The 10,959-nt window shown below is 33.3% G+C and overlaps 1 protein-coding gene across 1 annotated transcript; it reads left to right on the top strand.

Moving 5' to 3' along the window:
• Positions 1-2,387: 2,387 nt before the first annotated feature.
• LOC126056886 (delta(3,5)-Delta(2,4)-dienoyl-CoA isomerase, mitochondrial) lies at positions 2,388-10,819 on the top strand. Its single transcript, XM_064042441.1, has 9 exons — positions 2,388-2,556; positions 3,737-3,875; positions 5,062-5,150; positions 5,736-5,839; positions 6,614-6,717; positions 7,055-7,142; positions 7,842-7,954; positions 9,359-9,485; positions 10,011-10,819. The coding sequence occupies exons 1-9, from the start codon at positions 2,502-2,504 to the stop codon at positions 10,107-10,109; spliced, it is 918 nt and encodes a 305-aa protein (XP_063898511.1). The 5' UTR covers positions 2,388-2,501; the 3' UTR covers positions 10,110-10,819.
• Positions 10,820-10,959: the final 140 nt, after the last annotated feature.

Here is a 10,959-nt window from a genome sequence, read left to right as displayed (position 1 = left end):
CACGAAAAAAATAATGTATTGTTCCATTTATTCCTCATAAAAAACATTATAGGCCAAGCGAATCCATCAACCAAACTAGTATATCGCTAAACGCACGTACGTGACTAACTTAGCATATAAAACATACAGTTTATTACTTTATAACACTTCATACACGCATACAAATACATAATAGTGAGCCGTTGTTTTCCAGTTTCCAGTGTTTTACAGGGTGCTTCAAACTAAAAAAGTAGGATAACTACAGAAAAAAATTTAATCAAAGGAAAAATGTTTAAGAAGCCAAAAAGAAAAAAAAGGGCTCGTCATTTTTTTTTCAAATTGTATGTATCAATATTTTTTTTCGTTTTGTCTTCAACATCCACTGTTGAACCCAGGCTCAAGTCTTCCCCAACATCCTGCCGGGGCTGCAGGATTGACCGAAAGAGTTACCGCGGCCCTGGTACATAAAAACCCTGAGAAGGAACATAATGGGTTTAGTCAGTAAGATTCTGACACTCCCTCACGCTGCTAACCCACGATGATTTCCCATAAAAAAGGTCTTCTCCAACATGTCCCATATTGCTATGTCATAATGTACTCGTACCTATATAATTCTGTATGCAGCCTACAGCAGATACTCCACTTTGACGGAGGGTAAGTTAAGCCGTATTAAAGCTCCTACCTCTCCTACATACCCTTAGCCTACTTAGAAATCACTAGGTACTGTTTACTTACCTACTTTTCCAGATCTTATTAGTAATGCAATAATTTCCTAATCTCAGATGTGGTTAGCCACAAATGGCGTCTAAATCTAAAGCTAGATCTAAATTGCCAAGGAATTTAATACGACTTTCACTGCAGTTAAAATGTTAACGGACATTTATGATCATTTGAAGTGACAAAATTAGATATTTATTATGGTATATGACCAATTATTAAGCAACGTGTGTTTATGTGTGTGCCGGTGTATTTCTATGACCTGAATTGTGATACTAGCTCCATGTAAATTATGTCAAAAATATGTAATCTCAAATTAAAGAAATCCACCGTATGACAATAACTTGAGAAATAGTCATATGACATGTACCTAATTTAAAAAGAAACTTTTACATAAAGTTTGACTATTTACGCACGTTTTCGCCTATATTGAGCTTACGCTGATGTTAAAACCTAGTGTTAAATTTTTAATATTCAGGTACTTTTATTAGGTCAAAAGCTTTAAGTATCTATTTTAGGTATTTAAGAATCAGTAATCCTATAAAATATAAAATTTTGACAATTACACAAAATGGCTGCCCAAAACGGAATTCCCGCCAATATTCCCAAGGGCATCTTTCATAGATCGATTCCACACAATTTAACAGTAATTAGTAATTCGTTCACGGCATGCGGGACATAAACGTACCAAAAAGGGACGAGTGAGTCAAATATCTAATGTTGTGAGTCATATTCGTGTAACCAAAAAACGGTTAGATTTGTCCGATAGGGCGCACTTTGAATTTGAATATGGAATTTGCGAGTGTGGCTATGATTTTAGGGAGGGGCACATCCTTTGTATCCAAAATGGTGGTTCTAAACTGAATTCTAAATAAGCTCTAAAATTGACTTAGGTAAAAATTCGTATTTAAATCACGGGTCCTTCCGCTAAAATTATTGTAACAAATGTAAATGATTTACCTAAACAAAAAACTTCATAGCAACATCATCTCATGTAAGTGTTCAGACAAATTGGTAGGAACCTCCTTAGCTACTTTTATTTTGAAATATTTTACTTAGAAAATTAAGCATGGTTACCCTGGTACATTTCCTACTAAGGAAGACCTAGACGTCCCAATATGACATCAAACAAACCGCAGACCGACTTTCTTACAAAGTCTAGATGCTATTTAGGGGACCTAAGTCAGCTTTCCTAATAAAATGCAATGAATAAATTAATTTTATTGCAAATCATAGACACTTCTAATTTATGTTGCGTTAATGTTGAGAATACAAATTATTATTGGTATTTCTTTTTATTAGGCGCTAAACATTATTATATAGTAGATAAATATCATATATGTTAATAGATTTTTTCACAGATGTATGTTCTAAAAAAATCGTGACGGCCTATTAATAGTTACAATACTTCGTTTCAGGAAACATGACCATGAACTGCGATTAATTTATTTATATGTCTTTGCCTATGAATAGAACAAACAAAGTTCCTAATCCTATGTATATATTTAAATATAAATAAAAACAATCAAAGTTGAATAATATATTTCACGTTTATGTTATTTTCTATTTGCTATAAATATCTGAGACTATTTCTTCTTAGAAAATTACAGAACGTAACTTCGAAACGTCAAAATTATTGACACTTGTCACGTCACTGTCAGATATTTTGATTTTTGACGTTCATTTGTTTTTCTTTTGCATCGCTGGACTTTGCCCGATTCATTTTTGTTTTTATTAAGCTGTTAAGCGCTCGTGGGACACCTATTTAGTTAATCATAAATAAAAGTTAATTTAGCGCAACAACAATGTCTCAATTATTCAAAAATATCGCTTTTAACCAGCCGAAGAAATTTATTTCAAGTAAGTTTTAATTTTATTGTCATTACGATTACATTTACCGATTTTCTAGTGCAAATTAACATTGTTTTTTCTTGAATTACTTCAAATATTTGTATTAAAACCCATTCGGTATATACAATATGTGTAAATAAGCTTTTATGCCAGTAATTTTCTCATAGTTTCATATTGAAATGTTGCATTTTGATCAAAACCATACAAAAAGGTTGCAGTTTCCGAAATCCCGTTGGACTTTGTACTTTAATAACTGTATATTTTACTTATCTCAGTACAAAGTCCATGTTTAAAAATACACAAATACAAGTCAATATTATTGTTGCTATAAAGATAAATTATTGAACCAAAGAGTTAAGACCTGGTTTTTATCTGGTTTTACTGAAGCAATATTCTTTTTTGACATGTTTATGCATTTTAATTTACATAAACAGTAAATTAAACCAACGTTGTTTAAAGTAAATCAACTACCTACCTTACTATCTTATTTATTTGCAAATTACTGGCATTATCATTGGTTGTTTTATTTTTTTACACAAATCTACAGTTAAAACTGGAACCTATAATAAATCTCAGATAGATCTCTTAGAAGATGTATTGATTATAAGGATACACAGTGATTGGCGGGGTTAGGCCGAGGATAGGTTACCATTTTCTCCATGATTTGGAAGCCACATTAAATTAGATGGTTTCAGCTGTCATTTGAACATCTTGGACTGTCATTAGGGGTGGTCAGAAGCCAGGGAGTCTTACCTAGGGCTATAAGATGGTCCAAGTAATTGAGTTGAAGATGTCATATAGGCAGTCGCTCCATGTATAACACTAGTACCCAGCTGCATCTGGCTAGACTGGAAATTGACACCATCATATTTGCAAAGGCTGGGCAGATGATGACCTTGAATCATGTAGTGTATCTGTTGTATTTAGCAAATATTGTATTCATCCATCTCCCAAGCCTTTTCCCAACTATGTTGGGGTTGGCTTCCAGTCTAAACAGATGCGGCTGTGTACCAGTGTTTTTCAAGGAGCAACTGCCCTAACTGACCTCCTCAACCCAGTTACCTGGGCAACCCAATATCTCCTGGTTAGACTGGTATTAGACTTACTGGCTTCCGACTACCTGTAAAGACTATTGTATTGTGTACAAGTATTGTATCCCCAGTTGACATTATTTAACTCTAATTTCCAGGTACCTTTATAAGAACATTCACAAACGCAGAACTACCAAAATTTGAAACCCTAGCTGTATCGGAACCCAAGAAACATGTATTTCACGTGGAGTTGAACAGGCCTAAGAAATCAAATGCTTTCTCTAGAACTATGTGGCAGTAAGTATAGAATAATAGAAGTATTTCATGAAATTCCAAAAAAACACTATTATCCATACTAATAGTATAAAGAAGAAAAAATCAATTTACTTTGTTTCTACCTGATTTCCTGAAAGGAGCTGGTTTGTCTTGATATATTTTTTTTAATGTATGTTCATTACTTAGACTCCTGGACCGATTTGCAATTTTTTTAAAATTGAAATATGAAAGATATTTGTACTAAAAGTCATAAGATATCTTATCCTTTTTATACTTATTTAATATTATAAATGCCAAAGTTTGTAAGGTAATGGTATAATGTACAAAAACTTTCGCAAATTTGATGTTACATGCATGTTTGATACTCTTTCACGCCAAAATTAATAGATGGATTTTGATGAAACTTGGTAGTAATATGGCTTATACGGCAGAATAATATATGAGGTACTTAAATCTATCGGAATGTGGCTGAAATCACGGGTGGAAGCTAGTAATTTCAAATTGAAATATTACAATTTCGCAAAAACTATACCAAAGGCTTTGCAAATTACGAAATCCCGTCGGACTTTGCACTCTGATAAGATGTACCTATGTTTATTCAACTTATCTCAGTCAGTACAAAGTCTCAAATGTACAAAGTCCAAGTTTAAAAATATTCAGATACCAGTTATTATTATGGTTACTATGTTTATTTATTTTATAAGGAATTTCAACAAGAAATACACAAATTCATACATAAAAATATACAAACACAAGTCACAACCATGCCATTTGTTTCCTCACTTATAGGAATCCACATTATGTGTAGACCATTTACTTGACAGTAAGATAATATAAAAATAAAAAAGTGACTTAAATACCAAATACATTTTTTTCAAACCTTACGAACAAACAGTTATGCAAAAGAAAAATAAAATACAATATACATAAAATTAGAACAAACAAAATTTGTTTTTTGTTTGTACCTTAAAGGCTACAAAAGTAGTGAACAATAGGAGACATGCTTCCACAGTTGGGAAGTTATACTATCACTGGGTTACATAGGCTATATTTTATCTGGATTAAGCATTCCATGGAACACATATTATTTTAAAAAGTCTGCTTGTCTATTCAGAAATAAGTCAAAACATACTGAACATCTGCAAGAATAATGTTTTTTCATGTTTTGGAATATAATTTAATGTAATTAATTGTTGTATTATTACAGAGAAATCACGAACTGCTTCAACACCCTGAGCTTGATACCGCAGTGCAGAGTTATTGTATTATCTGGTCAAGGAAAGCATTTTACTGGCGGTAAGTATTTACCTACATAATTAATCGCTAGACATCAAATTATGGGATGCACTAGCAAAATAAAAAAAAAACAATGCCCTAAAACAGTTAATTGCACAAAACATGCATTATAATAATTTTATTTATAATTCGAAATCGTGCCTGGAGGCAGAAATGATCTAATTTAGATAGATTATGTGCTAACCCTATGTACTTTTGAATATACTCCCCATAAACTCCCTTGCATAATTTCTCATGGACTCTTATGTACTCACTGTACGTATATACTCCCTTATATTTATAGATCTTCAAATCTATCAGAAATACATGTGTTGTTGGGGAGTTTTGCACTACTTCTTCCCAGCACTAACACATAGGAATTGTGAAGGGGTAATGTTTTCTTTTCATTTACAAAAAATGTTCTGTAAATCTAACCAAGGGGTGTTGGGTAGAGCAGGTCAGCTGAATCCGGTTAGACTGGCTTGGGAGATGATGATAAAAAAAATCTGTCTTGTTTATCTTTATTTGGATAAATTAATAAATCTGTCATCCACAGCACATTATTTGCATATTGATGCTAAAACCTTTTATGTTGTACATTTTCAGGCATTGAGCTGCAGAGTCTAGTACAATTGGCAGCGGAAGCTGATGAGTTAGAAGATGTGGCTAGAAAGGCGCGCTTCCATTACAACTTCATTAAATATGCTCAGGTATGTTTGTTTTAACTTTATCTTTATTATATAGAAACGAGAGCTCCCCCTGGTTTCACCCGTGTTCATCGAGAATTACTTCCCACACCCATATAACAGTAAAAAGTAGCCTATATATAGCCTTCCTCGATAAATGAGCTTATCTAACACTGAAAAAAAATTTCAAATCGGACTTGTACCTATGTACTTCCTGAGATTAGCGCGTTGAAATAAACGAACCTTTCAGCTTTATAAGATTTGTATAGATTACTAAATAGTTACTACAGACTTTACAAAACACTGCAAGGGACAAAATAAAACTTCCTACATGTCTCTGGTAGTCTGTATCTGCGGGTTTCTCACTGTATTTATTTTGGTCCTGAAAGTTTTTTTTTTAATCATATTTTCATAATATGTATTCATGTGATATGATATCTAATCTATCCTTAACTTTTTCCCAAATAAATTGAATATTTTATCATTAGTTCTGAGAGTTAGCAGCTGTCTGAATTCCTGAACCAATTTTTAGTTTGTCCGGGTACGGGAAGTCGTTCCATCCGGACGCGGGTGAAACTGCTTTAAACAGCTAGTATTTTGTAAAAGCAAATAATGTTGAATGATTTCTGACACTTACGCGAATATTAGACATGTAAATAAAACTAATGAAACAACACCTTAGTCTGATCATGGATGCTGTAAAGGATTTGAAACGTCGGGATTAAAATAATATTAATATAACCGCGATAAAATCTTTAAAAGTAGTTTTATTTAAACCAAATGATGTTATAATTTCAGGACACCATAACATCTTTAGAGACTTGCGTGAAGCCCGTCATAGCTGTGACGCACAACGCGTGCATCGGCGCTGGAGTTAACTTGATCACTGCGGCTGATATGAGGTAAGGTAACTTGTCCTTTACTATTATAATATCAAACGATAAGAAACAAAGAAAAGAAATTCATTTTGTGTAAATTCACACACGGTACAAGAAGAACAAATAATTATATTTCTTTGCGACGGACCTTCTGGAAATCAAAAGGCTAAGTTTATGAAATAGATACTACAACTGGTGGTCAACAAAACATAAGAAATTTTAAGTTACATTATGACAGACAGACAGATAAAAGTATTTCAATTATAGCAAAAATATTCCTTAAAGCGCCAATTTATCTATAAATCTACTATACTACATATATTAAGTATCCATTAAAATACGTTTTTAATATAATTTTCAGGTACTGCACAGAAGACGCGTGGTTCTCAGTGCGTGAGGTGGACGTGGGTTTGGCTCCCGATGTAGGCACTCTCCAGAGATTGCCTAAGGTAACACTAACATGTTATTAAAATTATTCAACATACTAAGAAAATATTAAAATCCTATCTTTTTGCTATCAAGTTGGGCAGCTTATGTTTCATAACACCATGCAGCTGAGTACCAGTGTTATACATGAAGCGACTGCCTATCTGACCTCCTCAACCTAATTACCTGGGCAACCTAAGATTGGTTATCAGACTTTCTGAAAATTCGTAACGACCATTAAGAATGTTCAAATGACAGCTGGGAGTGCTGGGGGTCCCAGCACTCCAATAAGTCCAATATAGTGTCTTCCGAAACACGGAAGAACTCAACTCGTTATGACAAGATGATCCTCCATCCACCCACAGATTCACCGTGCTAAACGTTGCTTAACCTTATGTTCGATGATCCGCGTGGTTAATTTTTAACCACGAGTTCTTTGAGATTTCAAGTACCTTCTCTTTTTTCAAGAAAATTAAAATTACGCATTTGAAAGGTCCCCAGGGCCTAAAATCCTAAAAAAGAAAGCATTATGTATACTAGCTTCCGCCCGCGTGGTGTGTTGATAAAAAGTATCTATGCTATATTCATTCTAGTACCACCAACAAATATGTTACGAAGTTTCATGATGATCGGTTAAGTAGTGTTAGATTTAAGGTCCTGATTTCAAACGTTACAATACAAACACAACTTATGTAAAGAATATTATTTTCCTTATTTCCCAGATAATAGGCAACGCATCAGTAGCTCGGGAGCTGTGCTTCACGGGCAGAAACTTCGACGCTAAAGAGGCGAAGGAAATCGGACTCGTCAGCCAAGTGTTCCCTGATAGAGACACGTAAGTATACATCTCTCTAGCCTTTTCCCTACTATTCTGGGGTCGGATTCCAGTCTAACCGGATGCGGCTGATGAATGATGATTGGGAAAAAAGGCTCGGAGGATGAGAATCTTACAAAAGTTTATAAACTTCCTAGTAAATTGATAAACTTACGGATCTTGTTATTTTCCGGTGACATATACAGAGTGTGTCGATCACAATCACATTAAATCCTATCGTATATACTTTAAGATATTCTATGGCGAATTGTAAAAAAAATAACCTAATCCATTCAGTGGTTTAGCTACAGGAGTCATTTTTCGTTTTTATAATTTACATCATCATGTGTAAAGCAGAGATAAAATTAGGAGTATCGAATGTTTTGATCAGTTGACAGCTGTCAGTTTTCAAGGGAGAATTTCAGTTGTTTGTAATGACTGACTTTTATATGGTGTTCTAATTTTCGCACACTTTTATTCTATTTAGTTTGTTTGAAAAATTTTACGTATTTTTCTTTTTTCTTTGTGTTAATCTACATATATTAACGCATTTCATTTAATGTGATTATGAACGACACACCCGGTATAAATAAGTTTATTTTAAGTTCTATGTAAATATGTGTATATACAATGCTCAAAAAAAACCCAAGCCCGGCGCAAACGAAAAGTAACTCAAATTATAGGTAATAATAGGTAATGAAATACTGCATAGGCGGCATCATCGAAATCAATGGCTAAATGTATGAAATTGCTATTTGATTTTTAAAGGGGTAACATGAGCAGCTGGGGCTTATAGTTTAATTAAAGTGCTATCTGAAACAACAAACAAGTAATATGGCAAGTAATAAGCTTCTCCAAAAAGATAACTCAATACCGAAGTACAGGCTGCAGCGCCCACGTCATCGCGTCATGAGCGTTTTACATTACTTAGGATGGGCTAGACATGAGGAACAGTTTGCGCAACCCGCAACATTTTTGGATCGACGAGATCCAAGTGTTATCCAAGTGTTAGAAATAAAGAATCGATGACTTTTAAGCGTTATTATTAAAATGAAAAGTACATTCATATCCTGTTTTAGTTCTATTATCCTATTATCTTGTAAAAGAAGGTAGAATAGTGGAGAAGTTGCTATAAACATGTCATTATGTACACTATTAAACCACAACTGTATCTGTTTGCTGTTCCTTTTACTAATACATTATGTTACCTCTAAAATCTTGAGTAGCAATGTACCGCAGATGTTAAAATTCGAATAGCAATTTCACACATATAGCCACTGATTTCGATAATGCCCCCTATGTAATATTTAATTACTTATTTTTACCTATATTTTGAGTTACATTTCTTTTGCGCCGGGCCTGGGTTTTTTTCTCATACTTCATGAGCAGTGTCCTTTCTAAATATATATTATTATTCTTTTACAGAGCTATTCAGAAAGTTCTAGAGATAGCCGAGAACATAGCTTCAAAGAGTCCCGTAGCTGTGCAGACTACTAAGATCAACCTGGTTTACTCGCAGAGCCGGCCTAATGATGATGGATTGTTGCATGTTGTAAGTACGACTTTTAATTAGTTGGCTAGGCTTTTTGTTAAATGCCTAAATTGGAGAGAATTAAGGAATATGTAAAATGAGATGTTAAATGTTAAAGTTGTTGTTAGTTATTGTCGCTCAGAAGTTCGTCGTCACTTACTAATATTATTATAAGGCTGTTAAAGTTATTTTTTCAAGTGTAAAATTTTTACTTGAGCTATACGCGAATCTCAGAAACTGTTAGCCCAATTTGAAAAAATCTCTCAGATTAGATAGCCTATTAATTATCGAGGGAGGAATTTAAGAATATTTATTATGTAGGTTACATTTTTACTGTACGTAAAGAAGTTCCCTCGGGACGCGGTCGAAACTGCTGGTGTAAGCCAGTTTAAGACCTAAAATACATAGTAACCGAAATTTGTACAAAATGAATTATAAAAGTTAAACAACTAGGCATAATCGTCCATCAACAAGTCTATCATATTTAAAACTCAAAATAACAGTAACTACATACTAAACACTAATTAATTCATTTTTTGTCCACAGCGTCTTCTGAACTCGGTGAATAACCAGGGCGAAGATTTAACCAAGTCAGCCATAGCTCAAGCCACTAAGAGCCCAATACCTGAGTTTGATAATGTTTAAGTTTTATATTATTTACTTGATTAGAATGACAGATGTTAGTAAAACTGAAGATGCTGAAAAAGGCCCTGTAATATTTTATTATTCATATTATGGAGAGATTCCACCAAAATTATTGGCGAACAAAAAATGAGAAGGCACAAAGGTAGTAATTTCGCAGACATTTTAGAAATGTAGGTTTATTTGAAACTTGTGTTTCGGGCTTCGGGTATCGATATATCCAAAGGAAACATTTTTTGTCGTCGCCATATCGCACAACAGTGGAATCTCGCCTTTAGAAGATTATAAATAAAACATGCACTATTTTTAAAGCTGTCATTCTAATCAAGGTTTATAAATCCTTCATATATTACAAGTGAAAGTTTGTAAATATGTATCATGTAAATATTATATGAAAAAGAGTGACTCTACTCCTTTTTAAAATCTTTTTCCATTATACACTTTTAATTGCTAAGTCTGATTATCCTGTTTACGAGATTATAAGTTCAGCATTTTATTTTTCCTGCCAGAGATTTTGTATCAGGTAATTTTATAACCTTATTACCTTTACAATGAAGTTGAAAAAGATTTTGTACGTCAATTTTATAATGTGCATTGTATACAAAACTACTTATGTGTATTTAAAATAATGTAAGACAATATTTTGGATATGTATACAGTTGTTATCTTTTGTAAGAAATACCTTATTTAATAAAATGTTTTAAATATTTAAATTGTGGCTTCTTTTTTTGTTGCCCATCTTTGAATCCTATCCTTTTAGCAGATTCTGCCAGAAGGAAGAATATGTTTTTTCTGGATTTAATTTGTGTATCAAAACTGCATGCAAATTACGCGGCAAAAATATGTTAGGTAA

Source organism: Helicoverpa armigera, chromosome 28, assembly GCF_030705265.1.
Source record: "Helicoverpa armigera isolate CAAS_96S chromosome 28, ASM3070526v1, whole genome shotgun sequence".
NCBI lineage: Eukaryota > Metazoa > Arthropoda > Insecta > Lepidoptera > Noctuidae > Helicoverpa > Helicoverpa armigera.
Note: the sequence above shows the minus strand (reverse complement) of the source record. Positions and strands in the feature narration are given on the sequence as shown.

Bases quoted from the DNA above. Each gene is read 5' to 3' on its own strand.
- LOC126056886 (XM_064042441.1), top strand. From the start codon at position 2,502: ATGTCTCAATTATTCAAAAATATCGCTTTTAACCAGCCGAAGAAATTT. The intron at 5,840-6,613 runs GTATGTTTGTTT...TTATAATTTCAG, and splicing joins ACTTCATTAAATATGCTCAG to GACACCATAACATCTTTAGA. The intron at 9,486-10,010 runs GTAAGTACGACT...TTTTGTCCACAG, and splicing joins ATGATGGATTGTTGCATGTT to CGTCTTCTGAACTCGGTGAA.